Genomic DNA, 21076 nt, shown 5'->3' with positions numbered 1-21076 from the left:
CTGACGTACTCCTCTCACAGATAACTGCACTAAGAGGCAGCACTTCCCCCCTCAGTACAGATCGGAGCCTCCCAACAGGCTCAGATCTAACAAAGAAAAGTTATTGAAATTCAAATCTGAACTTTCTATTTTAAAAGATACCACAGCCTCATGTGGATAACACAGTGAACTAAGCACTTGCAGTACATCTAACACCTCAGCATGCCAGCGGCAGGGACCAGGATACTAGCTAAAGCAGTAACTTTATCCAGAAGTAAATGCCAAAATGAAAGTTTTTGGTAGTACTGCCAGTGCTCATAAAGAGGAACGTAAGACAATTCTACAGGGGAAGAGCAGCAAAAGCTACACATAAGCATGCTTTGTACTGGAATCAAGTAAAGATGAAATAGAAAATCCCACCAGCTTTGAAGGCAGGAAATTGTCACCCCATACATTTTCCTTTCCCTGTTCACATCTTACAGTGGGAATTTTACCACTTCCACGTGTAATAATGAAGCACCTTTTAGCTTGCCATTTTTTTTTATTTTTTATTTTTTTACTAAAAACACTAATAATTTTCAGTCTGATACTTAAAGTCAAAGCACTATAACCACCACTCCCCCAGTAAGAGAACCCTGGATCAGGAATGATTTTCACAGTACTGTTGGCCTCCCTTAAGGGATGGACAAGGCAGTCGCTCTGCCAGCTCCACCTGATGGCAAATGGCAGGAATAGCACCGTAACACGGTACTGGGTTGGGAATGCGGATTTTCAGAGTCACAGTATGTCAAAGCCCGTAATAATGAAGACCCAAGCCCGTGACCAAAGCAGGCTTTGATGAAAGACAACATCTGATTTGATCAGATGCTAGAGCTGACACAGGGTCAGAATCAAATGCACAGAAGGCATTTCTTCTACAGGACAGGAGAACAATTAAGGCAGATGAGGATATAAGGTTTGAAAGTGGAGATTCAGAGAGGTGATTTCAACTTACATATTCATCAGCTCAAGAATTAATATAGCTTCCTGGGTTATCCTTTCCTTTAAGGAAAAAAAAAGGACCAAAGTAGAGATGATGATGAATAGAGAGAAAGCACACAAGAAAACAAAACAAAGCACACACACATAATGGGTATCAAACATGTTATTTATTTTTTAAAGAAACTACAGCAATATACATGATTACAGAATTATGAAGCACTATGATGCACAAGGAATGAAATGGCCTCAGTCCAAGCACTAATGACCTCATGCCTTTTCTTTCACATTATCACTCAGAAAAATTACGTTATCTGAAAAGAAATAGAGAATTTATACTTCAGGATTGTTTCGCCCTGTTGCACGCCTGCACATTCACGAAGACAACCTACCTCTGTAAAAATAAGCTGCAAAGACATGTATTTCAGAACAGAACATTCCACAAAAATAAAACACTGTCCCTTACAAGGTTCCTGTTTTTATCTCCCCAGAAGGCTGAAAATTCAAGATGACCACACACACCATGAAACAACTGTGCTAAACGTGATGAAAAGTTGCTGAACAAAGATGTCAGAAACATTTCAAAATAACATTTTAATTCTTTAACTACGATCTCCATCAGTTACAGCTTATTTTGTTTTTATTTTCTCATTTTCATTATGCACTATCATGTCATCAGCCCATGGGACTATAGTTTTATTATTTCATCATTATTTTTAGTATTAGTATTTCATCAAGCCTCAGTTTCTGAAGCATCTTGAGACTAGGGATTTTGAACACTAACAAGAAATCATTAGGGTAAATAGTAATTTAAAACAACAATAACAAAAAAGAGGATCTGCTTCTCTCCTCCAGCTACTTATAAACAGCAACCTATAGCACTGCTAGCTGGAGCTGCTCGTGTGAAGCTTTGATTGCTATTGTTTTAAAGAGGTTGAACTGTATAAACATCCAAAATATTTTTTCTTTTTCTCCTCTATTTTTTTTTTACATACAGCTGTATAACAGAAGTGTTTGCTTTACTACCCAGTTATTTCAGCCCTTCTTCAAAAGCCACGAGACAGTTGCTCTACCCACAGTAAAGAAGTAGGACCAAACTGTCCTTGGCTATCCTCATGCTATTTAAAGACTCAAGGAAAAAGTTCAGTTTCCCAGTTCTATTCTTCGTTGTGTTTACCCAAGGGACAAAACTACTCTGTCCAGTCTGTGCTCTTCTTACCACTACTGGCTGCGAGACTGAGGTCTTTTTTAAATTCTCCATCAAGTTCTCTCTCCATAAAAAATTTTTCACAAACAGAGGCCCTTCAAGTCGGTGAAGCCTCCTATCTTAGAGGAAGAAAAAATTCCCTGCCAAACCTAAGAGAAAAGTACTAAATGGACTCTGCTTTGGCTAGAGAAAGAATCTGTCTGACCTGCAGCACTACTTGCCAACATTTTGAAAACATGCAGTATCAGCCTGCTGCACCAACTGGTTTGTGTGAGCGAACTACGCAATAGTCTGCAACTAGATGCTCTCACTTTCTGTCTCTTTCATACACAGTGCCAGGGGACATCTAGTGGCACAGGCTGGAAACTGAAGACAGCCTCTTCATTCTCTCAGACACCCCAACTATGAATTCTGAAGATCAAGACAAACCAAGTTCTGTTTCAAAGGTCCTCCACCCCCTTCATCTCCATTTTAAAGATGCAAAGTGGACTTTGGTGCGTTGTTCCTTACCTGCAACAATTGTTGTTGCCTGCCGCCTCACATTGTTTTTGTCCGTATATTCACCATAGTCTAATTTCCCTTCAACGTAGAGTCGAGAACTGAAAAGTGAAGAATTTGGTTCTGGTCAGAAAAATGTACCACTCTTTTCTCCTTTATATTTGATTCTGAATCCACAGGCTTTTGCATCACTTGCGTGTAGCATGTTGCTAGCTTACTGTAAGGCACTCCTATCTTAGTACAGCTCCTGGTCACCATAACTGGCCAAGAAGCCCTAAAGCATCCTGGCTTGTATCAGAAACAGCATGGCCAGCAGGACTAGGGAAGTGATTGTCCCCTTGTTTGTGGCACTGGTGAGACTGCATCTTGAGTACCGTGCTCAGTTGTGAGACCCTCACTACAAGAAAGACATCAGGTGCTGGAACATGTTCAGAGAAGAGCAACAAAGCTGGTGGAGGGACTAGGAAACAAGAGTTATGAGAAGTGGCTGAGGGAGCTGGGGCTGTTTAGTTTGGAGAAGAGGAGCCTGAGGGGAGATCTCATCGCTCTCTACAACCACCTGAAAGGAGGCTGCAGTGAGGTGAGTGTCGGTCTCTTTTCTCAGGTGACAAGTGAAAAGATGTGAGGAAACAGTCTCAAAGTGCACCAGGGGAGATTTTAAATTAGGTATCAGGAAGAATTTCTTCACAGAAAGGGGTGCTTAGACATTGAAGCAGGCTGCCCAGGGAAGCAGTGAAGCTGCCACCCCCGGAGGTATTTAAGAGACATGTGGATGTGGCGCTTGGGACATGGTTTAGCGGTGGTATTGGTAGTGTTACGTGACAGCTGGACTTGATGATCTTAAGGGTCCTTTCCAACCTAAATGATCTGGTGATTCTATGAATTCTTAGATTGACTGATTATGAAGGCATTATATCGTCAAGCACGTTCACTTACCCTTTCTTCACATACTGATACGTAACGTCCCTGAGGCCTGGTCTGAAGACAGAGATCCTGTGCCATGTTGTCTTCTGACTGATATCACCTAAGGTACATAAAAATAACAGTCAGATGCCACATCCTCTTTTTCAGGCAAGCCTCAGAAATTAATTTTAATGTGTTGGGCGTTCTCAAATTATGAGAAGTGATTTAAGAAACAGAACAACACTAGTACTCAATGTTCCACTCATCTGTGTCCAAATAAAAGTGCAGGAGCACAGTTCAAACCAAGAGACCAGTTTTCCTGGAAGCCTATGCTCATACTACAAGACATTTCCCCCCGTTACAGACTCCACATTGGACAAAAGTTAGAGAAAAAAAGACGACTGTAGCTACAGACTGATGGAAGAATTGTAGAGAAAATGCATTATTCTTTTTTTTTTTCCCCTCTTGGAATACAGAGTATGGAAGCTGCTGTACCTCTAGCAACGCCAACAAGGAAGAACTGCCAAGTTAGTGCTCTTTCCTCTCCTCCAGAGGAGGGTCAACAAGCAAACCCCTATTCAGTACATGCTGCTGAAGGTGAGTCTAGGACATACAAACATACAAGCATCCTCACCGACCTCAGAGGAACTTTTCTGCACCCGAGAGATTTACAGAGCAGCCTGAAGACAAAGCATGGTGCTACTGAATATGCAAAAATATGACCACAGAACAGGGCAGAAGCAGGTTGCTCAGTGCAGACTCACCTCCCTGGGCTTCCTCGTTTTCTCCTGTTCGCCACATCTCGTTGGTTGCAAGAGAAAATATGGTAACAGGATTTTTGCCGTCCACTTGCCTCATGATCGGGTCCTGTCCAACCCGACCAAGTAACTGAACACGATTCATGGCTGAAACACAAGAGTAAATACAAGAGGAGATGCACTACTGAGTATGGGACAAACCCCTAAAGACTTAATAATCATTTTCAGTACTAGGAAGAGATTAAAGATTTCAAAGAGGTTTACATGTGTGAATTATGATCCCTCTAATCTTGAGAAGTTGTAAATCAGGAGCTCTCATCAAGGACCAAAACAATCACTTTCTGCAATTTCTGACCATTTTTCCAGCTTTTGTCACGTTTAACTAATCAGGCCCTGCAGTGGTTACTATTTCATTTTTGTTATCACTGTTGAATAACCTCATTTAGAAAGATGAAGGGTGTTTTTTTTTTTAAATTTCTTTCTGGTTATCTCTTTCAGACACATCCATACATGACTTGAGACTACACTGCATTAATTTAAAAGTATCTTGGTTTTTATTTAACTGTAATAAGTCCATAGTATTTCATTGTCCTTTTCATAAAAAAGCAATGCATTTTAAACAACATTGTATTATTACACCACATCCTCTAAATTACAGGGTCAATAATTTTAACACAGGTCTGGATGGACACAGGTTATTCCTTCTCAAAGACAAAAAGACGGTGGATGGACACAACATACTCCTCCTTGTTGAGGACAAAGAGCTGGAGATGCTGGAGCACTACTCTTACGCAAGGAGCACGTGAACCGAATGGTTAACTCTGAAACCTACACCTGGTGTGGCAGCAGCAGCACCCAGACAGGCATCCCAGGCGCATGGAAGTCCATGCAACAAGCACACGATGCACGTAGAGGCAGGTGCTGGAAAGCACAACAGCGTACCCAGTTCACTGCCACTAATAAGGCAAGGCCACCTTCCTGTTTCAGGCTGTACTTTGTCAGGGCTTTTTGGTTTTCCCCCTTAAGTGCTGCTTGACCTGACACAGACCAGACCAGAAAGCTACTTAAGAGTTTGTTTGAAACAACAAATTCTTAATTTCCACAATCTGGAGCTATCATTCATATCCGTTCCTCTCCTGGCATATTTCAGCCATTCTAAACCTGAGATAAAATCACAGAGAGTAGCAGCTAAGCATTATCTCAACACACAGGAGCTACTTACATCTTTCGAGTACCAAGGAGCCAACCATATCAGACTCACGCCTTACGAACTGGCGAAACACCTGAAGGAACAGACAGATATTAGTCTCCAAGACACACAGTGCGAACACCACACCACGCTTTCTGAGCCCTTACAGAGACCTTGCAATCGCATTCTTTTCCAGCGACCCGTGGGGGCTGGGGGAAGAGCCCAGCTCCACTGAATGAAGGCAGTGGGATTATTCAGAGACTATTTCGCTAATTCAAAGACTGTTTTGTTAGGCTGGGGCCTGACGGCCGCCTAGGAAGACTCTGCAGAGCACAACTCCGTCGGGGTGCCGCACGCCCCCTTGACTCGCACGCAGACAACCCGCGGCGGTCCCACGCCTAACGCAGGCCTTCCCTTACGCTCCGCGGCCGCAAGCTGCGGAGTAACAAGGGCCGGGGCCCGCACTCCCGGAGCACGGCCCCTTTCCCCCCCCCGCCCCGTACCTGCCACGCGGCCGGCCGCAGCATGCCGCCCGCCTGCCGCCGCCAGCGGATGGGGCCGGGGAGCAGCGCGCACGGCCCCGCCCGGAAGCGGAAAGGGGCCGGGGCGGCCGCGCTGCGCCGTCCGGGGGAAACCCGGCCCCCAGCGCCGCCCCCTGCCCTCCCAGGAGGCAAAATACCGAGTAAATAAGAATAGGCACTCGGTCTTTAAGTAAAAAGAAGCGTTAAAAATCTTTATTTGCACGTTTCGGGTTTTAAAGGGGGACAGGAGGTTAAAAGGCACGGCTGTACCAGCACTTGAGCACAAACGGCTTCAGCGAAGCCGGATAGTGACAGCTATCGCTTCACGCTCTCCCTCACGGCAGGGCACCACGTACATCAAGCTGTTTCAGCTAGACATGCGACCGACAAGAATTCGGGAAATTACATTTAGCAGGGGGATGGGATTTATTAAACGTTAAAATGCACGCTTCACATAGGCAACTCCAAAACAAAGAAAAGCCTGACAACACCTAATGCTTTCTAACTTCCCCCATCTAGGTAGCAAGCTGGATAGTCCAGGCAGGTTGTGGCTCCATGGGAGAGATACCAGAATGGAAACAGTTATCCACCTGCCAGGACACACTGAAGTCATCCACTCCCCACTTTAAGCAAAATCCTTTCCAATCAGCATAATCCACATCAGGCTTCAGGAACCCTTCTGCTAAAGCATATTGACTTCAGTTCCACAATTTCATGCATGTTGCTGAAAGTTAAGGGAAGGGAAGTTTCCTTCAGCTTCCTCAGGCAAGGACCCCTTAACTAAAAGCACTTCCTTCACTCTTTATCTCCCTCCCTCAGTGAAATGCTGCTCCAAAGTCATCCTAAGTCCATCAGGACTGCTATGTAACAGGTCTACCTCCTGACATGTAGTTAAAACTGTATTATTCTCACCCCCATCAATGATGCTGTACTCCTTGTACAGCCAGATTTCCTTTGAAAGATATATAGGTGGCCAGTGTTAAGACCACAGAAACATCAATAATAGGGTCCATCTAAACAAAGAGGAGCAGAAATAAATGCCATCCTTCCCCTTGTATGGGAAAATATTCTTAGTCTAGAACAAGACCAGTTACACAAGAAATTAAACAGGTAAGACTGAGGACAATACTCTTAAATCACATCTTGTACTTGTGAGCTAGTCATTCTTCCCTTTCCTCAGCCAGCATCTCACCACAGAGAATGAGGGAAACAAAACACAACAGGGAGAGCTAATATGGGGCGTTGGTCTGGGCAGACCCTCTGCTTTCACAGGGCCATTCAGCAGCCAGAATTTTCTTGGACAACACAGAAATTCAGTAACCCAAAGTAAAGCTAAATGAGCGACAGTTCTTCCCTCCCACCAGGCGCTTGCTGTTCTGCTTAGAGGTTTCAGACTCTGGTAGCTTGGCACTTCCTAATGGCTGGTCCTTCATGAGGGTCTGGGCAAGGCGGGCTGCTTTTAATTCCCTGCAGGGAAGAGAAAAAAAGAGGAAAGAAAGAAAACTACATTATGTATGAATCCCCATCATCTGGGGAAGAAGGCTGTGAACAATCTTGCACAGGAGGGTTACTGCAGTACTGCTGAATGGTGACTTTTGACCCAGGTTCGACATGAAAATTACTATAGGTTTCTCCACAGTTTCTACTCCTGACTGGATCAACTTTAAAGGTTTAGGTAGCCCATGCCTCAGGTCATGAAACACACAGACCAGCACCAGTATGAAGAATCCCTACCTCAGTCTTCCCCCTCCACATTGTTTCACTATTTGTATTGGTGGAACTTAGATCAGTGTCATTCCAAGCAGCAGATATCTAATAAAGGCATATGCTTCTTCTCCACTGCTTTTCTTCCCTGATGCTTGCTGCTCTCCCAGAGCACTGTCTTTTGTCTACACTGAAAACCTGTTCCACAGCTGATTATTACAATGATAGGGGTGGTACGACCATCTGAGCACCTGGAAACATTACTGCCAACAACAGCAGTGAGGGAGCATGGGGAAGGAGGATGTCTGCCACCCCCTTGTATTTTTCTCATCTTGCTGTGCAAGACCCTTATCTGTTCAGTAGTATTTTCTTATCTGGTTGCACATTGTATCAGTATTTTCCATCACCCATGGTTGCAGTAAGTGCACAAGTTCACTGCTCTAGTTCAGCCAGTGTCTCAAAGCCAGAAGTGAACCACGGGAACCACAGCTGCCTTGGCACTGCAAGTCCCTAGCTACAGCCCCACAGCCCTTCCAGCTCCAGGCACATGTTCCTGCATGCTACGTCTCCCAGCACTGCCACCCTACATTCAAGCCTGGTGATCAGACCTGTCTTCTCTCCCTCGTGCCCACACAAGCCCTACCTTTCCAGCATGGCAGTCTTACACTTCTCCACATTTAGCTGCTTCTGAAGCTGCACAGCTTTTTCAAGTGAAGGACGGAGAACTGGGTGCTTAGTAAGAGCTGTGGCAGAAGGTCTTTCCGCTGGGTCAGGATGGATCATGAGCTAGAAGGCAAAGGAGTTCAGGGTTTAAAACTCCATCACATGCGAACTGGAAAAATCCCCATCCTGTTAAGACTACTTACCTTGAGGAGTTCAAGAAAGCCATTGGGAAGCTTCTGAGGGATCGATGGGATATTGCCTTTGCGGATGTGGTGCCACATGGCCCCATTGTGAGGCAGTGGTCCTGCACCTGCTGCTAGAGCTACTGTGAGTGACAGAGCAAAGATGTCCGCCTTTGGCAAATGGCAGTATTGCTGTAGAGAGAAGATGAACTGTTATACGAAGAAAATATCTTGTTATACTCAGAGATGTTGGGATATCAGCTCAAAAAGCAGCAGCTAAACAAGTATATGATACTGCCTTCACTGTCCCAGTTAGTTTTCTCCTCTTTAGAATAAAAACTTTGGCCAGTAATATTGAATTTTGTAGTATTGTTGGCTAATTGTTAATAGCACATTAGCTTTCACCCACTCATGAGGAGCTTGCAGCCCACACTAGAATCACCAGAGCAAATCTAGGGGACAAACACCTAACAAATGTGCCTCTTGCCCGTACCACAAGACAGTAAGCCAGGCATACCCAACTCAAACCAAGGACTGACTGCATGTGATATATTGACCAAAGAGTTCCTAAATCCACTTGCAGCACAGGAAGATAACGTCACAAATATCTGAGCTGATGAACACATCCAGGCTGGTTGTTACATACTGATTGCCTTTTTGCTCACTGGCCAGAGTGACAAAACTACTGCAGGTTTAAGAAGAGGACTTGCATAGTTCCTCAGCTGTGCCTGCTACCTCTCCACACTACCTAATTGTGGTTTGTTATACAAAGCATTGCCTGGATGCATACATCACTCAGTCTCAGTAGTCACATCCAACAGTTTTATGTCCACTGGATATGTAACATGAAATGGACTCAAAGTTTTTGTCCCATTCTCCCACTGCAGGTAAAATAGTTGCAATAATCTAAAGTTGCTTCTGAAGCATGTTAGAACAGCATGAAGTATATTAGGATAATACCCAAGCCTATACTATTTCAATAAAGTTAACTTCACTGATTTCACAGCCAGACCTGGCACAGTGAAGAGAAGACAAGACAAGGAATACATCAGAATAATTATTTTACTATGGTTGGTCTCTCCACTTGCTCACCACCCTGTTCTCCCACCAGCAGCTTTACCTCTTGCAATATCTCATTGGCCAAAAATCGTCTGTCTCCTTCCTCCACTTGGGGGTTTGTTACTGATGTCACATGGCCAAGATCACCTAAAACAAAAAAAAGTGGCCAACAGAGCAGACAGAAGTAGATCTCCAATAAAAACCAGCTTTTTAAGAGCACCAACAGAATAATCAGAAACAGAGTAAGAGAACAAGCCTGCTTCTACACAGCAATCTGGGTTTGGAAACAAGCCAACAAGTTTTCCAAGACTGTCACTTCAGAGGAATTAATTCTTGTAAGTACAAGAGGTATTTAGGATGATGCTATCAGTTCTGTTATGCAAATCTCTTCAGCAACTAGGACATAGCAATATCAAGCAGCCCTAAATTTAAGTCAGTTGTAAAGTAAGCAAAAAGCCTACCGATCTTATACATCACACCAGAGGAGAATTCATCTTCACTATCACTCTCCTCCTGCCCAGCATGGCCCTCAACTGCCAGCTTGTGACAGATGAAGATATTACCTGCAAGACAGTGAAGTTTAGCAACTATTATTTGAGCAACCTGACTGCAGCAGTCAGCAGTCTGACAACTCTGTAGAAATCCCACCTGTCAAGCTAGCTAAGCTTTGCAGCCAGAGAAGTTATGCATGAGCTTTCTGCCCAGCTTACATATCCAGCAACACAACTGACAAGACAGTTGTATCTTATGCATAAAATATCCCAGGGTAATCAACTTTTCTGCCCCTCCCTCTGCTCCACAAGCTGGGAGCATGATTTCAGCACAAAAAAAGGAGATCCTCTTATAAGGATGTAACTACATGACTGTGAAGGAATTGCTGTGGATATGCCCATCCTCAGCTGCACAGAAAAGAAAGCTTGTAACTGTATTTTGCAGAAACTTCATCCCTCAGTGTAAGCACAGAAGAAATAAACATTCACTTCTCACTGCAGCTCTCACAAAGGTTGAGCACCGTGCAACAGAACTGCAGCAAACAAAGTCTATCTTCTTCTGCAATCCTACTTGCTCTACTAGTAGGAAAGTGATTCCCATGAACGAGAATTATGAGGATCATAAGAATTAAAGTCTGCCAACTATCAGAGAAGGTTCTGTTTTACAGCCACAGCAGTGGAAAGCTTAGAAATCCACAAGACATTCACTTTCTAGGGCAAGATACTCTTTCCTTTAAAGCACTGTAATATAGCCAGCCAGCAGCACTCACAGGGCAAAGGAAGAGTGCTACACTTACTAGGTTTGATATCCAGGTGTACAAGGCCAGAGTTGTGGATGTATTTTAGCCCCATAGAGACTTGTAACAAGATTTCCTTCAGCTCTGCTTCAGAGAAATACTGTCCACGTTTTTCATTTTCCAGCAGCGCATCTTGGAGGCTTCCACCTAGGAGAAAATAGTCAAAGACTTTGTGGAGCAGCGTGTTTAGAATATAAGTTATTGACCAGAACACTTACAGGCTTCCTAGTGACAACCCTGACCAGACCTGGATATCACCACTTGGCACCAGCCTTCCCATTGCCTTGGAGCACCCTGCTGCCTGCCAGACATTAAGCAACTGCAGTTCTACCTACAGCACCAAACTGGCTGACCTAGTAGTGATGCTGCTGCTGCAAGTCTACAGAGGAGAGGTTTATTACTTTTATCTTTACAGGCATAAAGCAGGTATGTGAACAGTGGAACAATGAAATTAATCCCACATCCACTAGTGGTAGTTTAAAAAATGCAACATCTGACAATGCAGGAAAATTCTGTGCATCTCCATTAAGGCAGCTTGGCTATTTCACAGGACTAGCAAATACCATTGCCTCACTCTCCATCAGTTTTCTTTTCACCACTTCTCCTTTAGTCTCAAAAGTTCATTCACTAGAACAAAAATACATCCCCATGTTTCACAGTTACCTCCACCGGATTTAGAGTTATTACTCCAAACTGCTGTCACCAGTGATCACAGCTGCCAGGTTGCAACACCAGATGAGCAAGGAGAGCTACACACCAACACCGCCTTTCACAGCTCCTCTGGTAGTCAGAGGTGTCTTTCCCAGCATCTCCCAACAAGCCACATGGCCAGAGCAAAGTGAGTGTACCACCCTGCTTGCAGCACCAGTGAACAGTTCACCCCATTATTTCACTCCAGCCCTGAGCAGGCAGCTGATGAGGCCTTTCTCCTAGCCAAGAGGACTGTAAGATACTCATCTCAAGTGCACCCATCCCAACACCTCAGCCTTTAATAGCACTGTTCTTACCATTACAGTGCTCATTTTGGATAATCATGTGATCATCTTCTGCCCACGCTGAGTAGTAGCGCACAACATGGGGGTGGTGTCCAAGGACAGCGTGAGCATAAACCTCACGCAACGCCAGCTGCCTAGAGAAGCATGCACAGAAAAAGTATTGGGGACAGGGCATCAGGGGCTGCTCAGGACCATGAAAAGAGCCATATGTTGTAGCCTGTCCTGGGAGAGGGAGAGCAGAGGTATTTTGGACTACTTCTTTGGTTTTGACAGACTGACTAGCTCTCAACTACTGAAGCAAAGCCCAACCCTTAAAAAGGATATTCAGAAGCACCACATCAAATTAGTTGAGTAGCTGTCAAAAATACTGAACAAGTCTTTTATTAAAGAGAGGAAGAGGCAGATTTGAGGTAATTGCTTCAGTATGTCAGCACAGAACAACTGCATGGCCAATACAGATGTAGAAAGGCTGCACAGCGGGGTAGGGCAACGTCACAGATGAGCTGTTTAACAGTTATTATTTTAAAGACAGACTGGCTGTGTGGATTTGAGGAGCTTGATAAGTTGCCATGTCACTTTACAACGCCTGAGGATTCTTTTCTGACATTCATATTCAGCAGACCTAAAGCAGTAACTTTCTCCACCTTCCCACTTGTTAGAGCGACAGCAGCCAGCTTTTGCTCCTACCACACTTCTCAGATACCTTTAGGACTACACTCCTTTCCCACCACACCTCCCAAAAACACACCCATCATTTCAACCAACAGTTTCTAGCTAGCACACTCACTCATCCGAGGATCCTGCCAGAGGCCTCTTGGAGCGTTTGATGGCATAAACACATCCATCAAGGCGCTTGATGCACTTGTAGACAGAGCCAAATTCTCCCACACCAATCCTTTCTAGCTCCAGAAATTCCTTCTTGTAGCGGGAAACCATATTGCTCTCTTTCAGAGGACATCTCTAGAAGGTCATAAGAACAGCAGGGACAGCAGTATGAGTTGAAATTCAGATAACATTTGCCATGTTTTTAGAGATGTGTAGCATTTACCTACACAGAGCTCCCATTTTACTCCCTCTCCCATTCTGGATTCTACATATGCATGCAGATACGCTTCCAGTCCTTCCACTTAAAGAGGTTGCACTCTTTCTGGCCACCCGACAAAGGCCATCTTGACCTGACTCTGCCAAGATTTTTTTATTTGTTTTATTTTTAAATCATGACCTGCTAGCCATAGTTAGAAGTCACAGCTAAGGAGCAGGGAAGCAATCTAGTTGGCTGTATAACACCTTTGGGTTATTGCCATCATCTTTTCTCTTGGCAGCCCTGCCCAGTTCCTCGACCCATGGCTGATGGAGTCAGGCAGGGAAGAACATTGGGGAACAAAGTACTTGTCTTTAGCCCACGTACTGCAGACCTGAAGATCTGTTACCAGCCTTGATAGGTGGACATCCAGTATTGCTGAATTAGCCAGACTCACGTACAGAGCTTGGGTTTCAATAAGAGGTATGACTACCCTGGGCGCAGGAGAAACTTGGTGCCTTAGTTTAATGCAGCCCCAGTAACATAAGAGCTGCTTTACTGTTAGGCAAGAGTGCCTGCAGCAAGGGCATTCTGCATCAGTCCAGCCTCTCATCAGGCTTGATGCACCAGCTGTGACTAACTGCATATCATCAGGTCTCAGTATTTGTATTTCCTCACCAGGAGCCACTTTTCCACGAAGGGCTAAAAGCCTGCAGAGCAGCTGGAACATTATTGCTACAGTAATAGACCCCAGGGATATGGAAGATGCTGGTACTGCATGTAGAGTCATGTCTACTGGCAGGGGAGGTAAGCAAGGAAGAAAAGATAAGCAGTAGAGCACAAAGCGAACAAGAGAATGGAGTAAGTGGTTTTTCTTTATCATCCTGCATCCCTTACAGGGATGGGGGTTCACATTGGACTGCTTTCCAGATAAACCACTGTTGTGATTGCTGCTAGATTGATATGACTTTAAAGCAAAGAGGTAAAGAGTTGGTTCCTACAGCCAGGAAGATGGGCCCATATCAAACAGTAACTTCACAACAGGCTGCATTTCATAAGGCAACTGTATATTACAGTATCTTAACTCAGAAAATAAATACAAGTCCCAGTAGTTTTATACCTGTAACATGCCCAATTTTAATCACTGAAGCAGAATAATATTTCAGTAAGTCACAAGTAATTTGAGGCTTCCATCTAAAGAAAACAGTAATTGTGGTAGCCCCGGATGTTGCACGGTAGAACTACAGCTGCGTAGTAAACCTGCCGCAGACCGGTTCTGCAATACCAGTCTTCTCTGCTAGAGGGCACTGGACGTTATTCTTCCAGTAAGCCTAAGTATTTCACAGTCACAGCGAACAGTTCCACCTACTTGCACAAGAGACGTTTACTTAGAGGTGCTGCTCAGGAAAATGGAGCTTTTTGCCACACCTGAATACAGATGTGATCCAGAAGCCACCTGGATGAGTGGTTTTCTCCCAGATAAAGCGGAAAAAGGGCAACTGGACCCAGCTCTGCCAGCATGGCTGGGGATATGCAAGACCTTGCTCCTGCCCCGTGCAGCCAGGCCAACGCAGCCTGCCACAGAGGTTTGTCAGCAAAGCACAGGCATCAGCAACAGCAAGACAGATTGGTTCTGCATTTTAAGGCAGTATCTGCTGTTCTGTAGCTACGCAAACCATAGTGGGGTCTATCATGGACCCAGAGAAGCACAGGCTCCCCAGCTGGACAAGAAAGCCCAGGGCAGGGGGCAAGGGGAAGCCCAGAGCCCTTTGCACAGCTCTTCCACCACACCAGAGACCAGCAGGAGTAGAGCAAAGGGCAGCAGTAGGGAGAGGCCCAGCAAGGGTACACTGAGCTCTTTCTCCAGCACTGCCAGCAAAGCTTCAGTGTAGAGCCAGATTAACACTGATTCACAGCTGGCCTCATTAGAGCCTCATTTGTACACTGGTCAGAGTGGGATTTTCAGCCAGCAAAAACTTGTTTTTCATACTTGCTATAGCAAAGTACACAGGGCCACAGATGTAGGTAGCTCTGCATTTACTGACACTACCACTTTTCTCTAGATGAGTCCCTTTTTTCTGTACCTCAGCTTTCCTCACACGATGGCTGCACACAGTAGCCAAGGTTGCTAGCTAGCACAATATACTGTTTGTGGTATTCAAACATTAGAAGTATTGTCTTAGCTCACCTGATGAGAGCTACAGCAAGACATTTGCCTACTGAAGGTGAATAAAGAATTTGCTGCCTCATTTCATGTTTGCCATTGTGACTACTGCAGTTGAAGCTCAGATCTTGATACTCATCCACACCAGAGCCATTCAGCTCAAGTCTTTGTGTTTGTGGTACAGGTACATATATTATTTGCAATATAGAAACCATGTTACCCTTACATCCAAAGATGCTCAGTACACTTGTTCATAGCTATGGTAATACACATGCTTCTTCAAAGCACAAAGGTACTGTCATTATTTACAGTAATATAGCAATACAGTAATTACTTTCCCTCAAGGCAAGGAGCCAAAATTATTTTAGTTCCCAGAATGACCTACTGACCAAAATAGATGAGTCTTAGGATCACTTGTTAAAGTTTGATCTGCTTTGGCACAAGTTTCCTTTCAGAATTATTTCCAAGTTTGCTGTCTCCAATGTTAACATCAGACATCCAGCTTAGAATTATTCTATCAGAGGTACCCATCTTCTGTCACAATGCCATGATTTGAACTCCGATAGGTGAATAAGTTTCATCAAGCACTGTATCTTTGCTAGCATCTTGTGTTCTCTGTAGGAGATTATGCAGAGGCACTTACCTTGGTACGTAGATCCTGTTTTAATTGGCTTCTTGGATCAGGATTCCTCCTATAACAGAAGTTCAGGAAAGTCTAGATGCATCACTTCAGTCCAACAACCAACTAAGATTTGACATGAAAACATCTCACAAATCAATCAAATCCCATCCTACAGATGTATTTTGTAAAGGATTAGTATGTAGTGAGGTTCTTAGTGAAGCCTGAAAGGCTGTAGACTCAAGCTAGGAAGTCTCAGTCAAAAAAAATCTTCCATATATCAATTTTTGTAGTGCCCACAGGGCACAGAAGCATCATTCAAGGCACCTTTCTGCTGGCTACCTTATTTCTGGTGAAGATACATGGAAAATGGCCTTGTACAACAAGCTCCTAGTGATGGAGAAAACTGCCCTGCTGTGCTTTCAAGGGGGTGGGGAGAAGCCTCTGTGCTCTTACAGCTGGGGCTATGAAAGACAAACATCATTGTAGTACACAGGTACTCGACTAAGTTTGTGTTGGCTAACCCAAACCAGATTTGGATCAGAGCTTTTGCAGGTCAATGATACCAAGTTCCCACCTTAACAATCTATAAGACATGCAAACATGCACATCTTCTGAGTCCCAGATATGGGCATAAACCAACCTAACTCCACCCCACCTGTGGTCAGGAGAGAGGTGCAGTTTTCTTCTAAAGCCAAAACACTGACATTCACCGTTGAGCCCCCACTTGCATTTCTGAACAAGTGAAACTATTGGTTTTACTCCTATTTCTGCTCTATTACCCTCATGTCTGCTGATGTTTGTTTTTCATCAGTGAATGCTACTGAAGTGGATGATTCATCATTAGCAAATAAGTCTGGGAACTAGATGTCTCCTTCATTACTTATCTCATTCAAACAGACTCCTTCCCACCTGTTATTTAAGAGCAGTTCACTTACATCTCTCCTCTGACTTTCCGCTTGCCATTAGGAAGAAAGAGCATTTGCCGGTATGACTCTGGTGTAAAGGGATTAATATTGACAAGAGAAGATTGGGTAGAGTCATCTGAGTCAGCGCCAGGAGTAAATCTCAGATGTCGGAAGCCTTTGGATGGGACCTTTGACCCAGGTGAAGGGAAAGCTGTCTTGGATAACAGGCTCTGTATTGAGGGGAGAAAAAAAAAGCAATGAGCCAAATGTTTTGTCACTGTCATGTCAGAATAAAACCACTGCTGTCCTGCAAATGAAGAACTCAGCTCCCTTCCTTAGGATAGGGGAAATCACAAACTCTACATGCTTAGTTTAGTCCTGACAGCTTTCTCCTTCTTCCACAAAACATTAAGTTCATTACCAAGCCCTTTCACTGTTCTCTGCTGTCTTCGGTGAAGGCTGCAGAGACACTTCTACAAGCTCAGTCCTCAAGAGGAACCAGCTGTTCATCTTTCCCACCTACAGCACCACAGAAATTGCACGATGGTTGCATTAACACGGAAGACAATTTCATCAAACCTGGACTGTTACATCAGTTTGGTCAGGAGGGGTTTGCCAGGAAGATGAGGTGGGACACGACCTGAGTTCCCTTCTGGTTCCTCAGCAGTAAGCAGCATTACAACAGGAAATGTGTTAGAAATACTTGGATATGGCTACTGACAAAAGTGACCAGAAAACAGGTCCCCTTGAGCAACAAAACTGAAGTTTTAGAAATTAAATTCAGAAGGAACCTCTGTATAGTCTAGTCCAGCTTCCCACAAAAGACAGGCCACTAGTTTTCAGCCTACCAGGCTAAAATCCTGCCCCCAAGTAAAGCGTAACTTAAGAAAAACACCTATCTTGATCCAAAGATAGAAAAATCAACTAACTTTGTGATATTTGAACCCTTCAGTAACTACCAGCTTTTTTGAAACAAGTCTAGTTTTTCAGTTCACATCTGACTTGTTTCAGTTTCAAGGTGGCAGTAAGAAGTCCAAATGGGTTTTTAATATACCTCTTTCTCCTAGAGGAAAGCCCTTAGAAAGGCCTTTAAAACCAGAACTCTCTACCATGAGGATCATGATACCTGTTTTTTTGATCCAACAGAGTTGCCTCTTGTGATTCTGGAGCCACATCTTCACTGATATCTAGAACTCCTCCCACCCCTCCCTGATGTTTCTAAAGAAAAGGTAGTTGCACTCAGTATTGTGCATCAGCCGAATTGATGCTGCACTGAGAGATATAGTTACTTCTGGGACATTCCTATATTTCAATACCATACTGGCAGTTTCAGCTACTGGGTTATTATAACCCTGAAGTCCATCTTGATCACTTTCTCATGCTCCAGTCTATATACCCTTGTTCTTTGTTGGAAAGCTTCTGCATACAGATGTATCAAAAGCAGTATATGCTTAAGTCCAATTTACCCAGGAGCCAAGAAGCTCTACAGACTTGTGGCTACGATCTGGTCAAGCCACAAGTCAAGAAGAGGATATAAATTACCATCACAGCCTGCTGCTGCATGCATGCAGTTTCCATCTGCCTTACTAGAGCTCTATTCCATGACCAGACTTGTCTCCTATAACATCATCTGAGCACAGCTGCTAACACACAGGGTAAGCAAGGCAGCTACCGTAGCTATCTCTAGCAATTTGTTCAAGGATTGGGTATGTACACAACATGTAGTTGTCTGCCTGCTCTGCCACACGTTAGCAATTTCATTTTCATTTCATCGCAAGTCTTGAATGCTAGAAGCCAGCACACACAACAAGAGAGATATTTAGGAGCAGAGAAGCTGCCTCCAAGTCCACACTTGCGCTCACAGAAGACAGGATCAGTTGTATTATCTTCTATACAAGAAGCTTCATGGAAAGTAAGGGGCCAAGACCATTCTCCTAACAAGCCAGATAAGTAGATAAATGACATCTTAGAAGAGCAATGCAGAGGAAGACGGGCTAGTCTTCCTCCACAAGCATACATCGATTTGTTGCCCTGAGAACAAATTCCTGCGTTCCCCAAGATCACTGAACAGCTGAGTTACACGCAAAGAGAGAAGCAACATCAATGAACAACGAGCTGGTTGGAAGTCTTCCAGCCTCACTAGACAAAGTAACCCCCAGCAGCAGTGTCACCCCCAACGTGCTCTTTCAAGAGAAAACCCACTTTCATCCAAAAATGAGCTGAACAGAGCATGCAGTGTGGGCAGCTGCCTGCCTCCAAGCTCCCCCTGGGGCAATAAGCACCTCAAAGAGACACTTTTGTCCCTCAGGGAGCACAGTGCACACTTCCTACAGAGATGATACAGACATCCAGTGTCCTAAGCAGAGCACAAGGGACACATGGGCAGCCAAGGCATATGGCCGCTATTTTTTTTTTTAAAGTCTGGCTGAACTAATACCAGTTAAGTAGTTTCAACAACAGCTTGGAAAGAGTCAAAACACCTGCTCCCACACACAGGTTTCTATTCACACTTGGAGAATAATCACTCCATAGCTAAGGAGCCTGCTGTCCAGATTTCTAACAGAAGAGAAGAAGGCCAACAAGGGTTAGCACTACAAACATGCTTTCCACAGAGCTAGAACAGACTCCCCACATCACACACACAGCAATACCCCAGTGATGCCGCAGACCCTGCCCACCAGGGCACAGAGGAGGTGTGTGACATTACCTTGGGAGTGTGCGGGGTGTCACAGAGCTGCAGCTTCTTCCAGGTGATGTGCAGCGGTGTCTCAGCATTGCCACGGCTCCTGGTCACACCCAGGGAAGACTTCAGGGTAGGACTCACCCAGGCTTTCGTCCTGCTCAGGAAAATCTCACTGAGTTTCCTGTGAGGGGTCACAGGGAGAGGACTGTCCCCTTGCCACTTCTGGGAGTCACAGCTCCTGAGAGGGCTTGAGCTCAGGGTATCCTCCTCATGTAGGCTTCTCTCTTCACCCTCTTCTCCACAACTGGAAAAATCCAGCCTCTGAATGAAATCATCGCTGCTGTCCCAGTCATCCATTTCACCATATGAAATGGAAATGGATAGAGCTGATCCTGGCCTGTTTGGTTAGAGGGAGAAGGGCAGAGGGAGAGGAAGGCAGCATTATTTACACAAGCAGAATAACTGCCCCCTCCCTTAGGGCACACATAACTAACATTTAATTGCATTGATTAAGGATTGTCCCAACTACAAATCCTTTCAGCTATCATTCATAGGACAACAACAGCTTTGACTTCCACCTTGCTGGTGCAAATCAAATAAAACCCAGAAGTCACTACCTTTCCCAGTGAGCTTCCAAGGGAAATTCTCCACCCACCAGCACTTCATCAACTACTGCTGTCACAGAGACTGAGCTACCAAACCCTACAGAGCAAAGCACGACAGCCCTCCCCCAGCCTTTTCTCTCTTAAATTCCTCAAGTAGAAAAAGGAGACCCCACTCCACCTACAGCTGTAAAAGCAGAGGGACCCCTAAGCTGTTACCAAACACCTTACAAGGAGCCCTCCTCCTGCGCATTTATAACCACCTTACACCTGCCCCATTGCTAATGGCAAGCAGCTGGAGCTCGGCAGCACCTGCGTATGGCTGCTGGTGGCTGGGGGGCTGCTGTGGGTCTGGATCTGCTGTGCCTGCAGCCAGCTCTACAGGGAGCCAGTGCTCCCTCTGAGTCATCCCCTTGCTTCTGCACGCTCTTCCCTCCTCCAGCTTCCCGGCCCTGCGGGGAGGTGATGTTTGCTGACAGCCAGGCTGCTTCGTGTTAATCCCACGGGGGATGCAGTCTCTGTGGGCTCAGCTTACATAAACGATCAGTCTGATGGGGACAGACCCTACTAGGTCTGAATTTGGGCTTCCTGCATTTAGACGTGTGTTAGTGTGGAAAGCATTACCGCCTGCGCTGGGGGCTTCATAGCCTAAGTTACAAAGTGCTAGACTTCATGAGGAACCACGTGTGGGTCTCGTTGTGGGTTCCCATCTCAGGCTGTCACGTATGTGTCCAGGGAGAGGGGGGGGCACTGGCCATGCCAATGCCGGTGGCACACGCAGGTGGTCTGCTGTCGCTCAGCAGGAGCAGGATGAAGCCTGTGTTTTGAACAAGGATCAGAACTAGCTTTAGTGAGCTGAGAACAAGGTTACAGAAGCCTTTTCTCTAAGCATCAAGGAGGGCTGCTGGAGGGACGTGCAGAAAGTGGAAGCAGTCACAGCCCAGAAGAGACCGGGGCTTGTCAGCACTGGCGTGTAGTTGCCAGTGCACAGGTCAGGGGGAATTCCCTCCACGAAATACAGGGACATGTCAATGTGAGGTCAATTGACCCTCATAAGCTGGCCTTTAAATTAAAAGTGTGGCCATCTGGGTCTCTGAAGTTGCCTGCTAAGACCGTGCCCAGCAGTTCCCTTGATACACACCACCAACACGGTGT

At 45.1% G+C, this 21076-nt stretch overlaps 1 protein-coding gene across 3 annotated transcripts; it reads right to left on the bottom strand.

The window, feature by feature from the left end:
* Positions 1-1107: 1107 nt before the first annotated feature.
* WEE2 (WEE2 oocyte meiosis inhibiting kinase) lies at positions 1108-20189 on the bottom strand. 3 transcript variants are annotated; one of them, XM_066998147.1, is made up of 18 exons: positions 20107-20189; positions 19344-19716; positions 16667-16866; positions 15753-15801; positions 12712-12884; positions 11937-12058; positions 10930-11076; positions 10103-10204; positions 9703-9788; positions 8604-8774; positions 8381-8523; positions 6709-6712; positions 6016-6048; positions 5546-5606; positions 4330-4470; positions 3599-3686; positions 2675-2763; positions 1108-1271 (listed from the first exon to the last, which is right to left on the bottom strand). In XM_066998147.1, the coding sequence occupies exons 1-18, from the start codon at positions 20172-20174 to the stop codon at positions 1228-1230; spliced, it is 2094 nt and encodes a 697-aa protein (XP_066854248.1). In that variant the 5' UTR covers positions 20175-20189; the 3' UTR covers positions 1108-1227. The 3 variants fall into 3 exon arrangements, with proteins under 3 accessions (XP_066854248.1, XP_066854240.1, XP_066854245.1); XM_066998139.1 differs by lacking the exons at positions 1108-1271; positions 2675-2763; positions 3599-3686; ... (1 more) ...; positions 5546-5606; positions 6016-6048 and having other exon boundaries at positions 6219-7500; XM_066998144.1 differs by lacking the exons at positions 1108-1271; positions 2675-2763; positions 3599-3686; ... (2 more) ...; positions 6016-6048; positions 20107-20189 and adding an exon at positions 19937-20073 and having other exon boundaries at positions 6219-7500.
* Between the last annotated feature and the right edge of the window lie 887 nt (positions 20190-21076).

This window comes from Anser cygnoides, chromosome 1 (assembly GCF_040182565.1).
Source record: "Anser cygnoides isolate HZ-2024a breed goose chromosome 1, Taihu_goose_T2T_genome, whole genome shotgun sequence".
Lineage (NCBI taxonomy): Eukaryota > Metazoa > Chordata > Aves > Anseriformes > Anatidae > Anser > Anser cygnoides.
This window is presented reverse-complemented; position numbering and strand designations above follow the sequence as displayed.

What these genes read in the sequence shown, in the direction of transcription:
- WEE2 (XM_066998147.1), bottom strand. Translation starts at nt 20,174, where the DNA reads ATGCGCAGGAGGAGGGCTCCTTGTAAGGTGTTTGGTAACAGCTTAGGG. An exon ending in CTCCTTGGTACTCGAAAGAT is followed by an intron (nt 4,471 to 5,545) that starts GTAAGTAGCTCC and finishes CTTGTGTTTCAG; the next exon opens with CCATGAATCGTGTTCAGTTA. An exon ending in TATCAGTATGTGAAGAAAGG is followed by an intron (nt 2,764 to 3,598) that starts GTAAGTGAACGT and finishes TTCACTTTTCAG; the next exon opens with TTCTCGACTCTACGTTGAAG.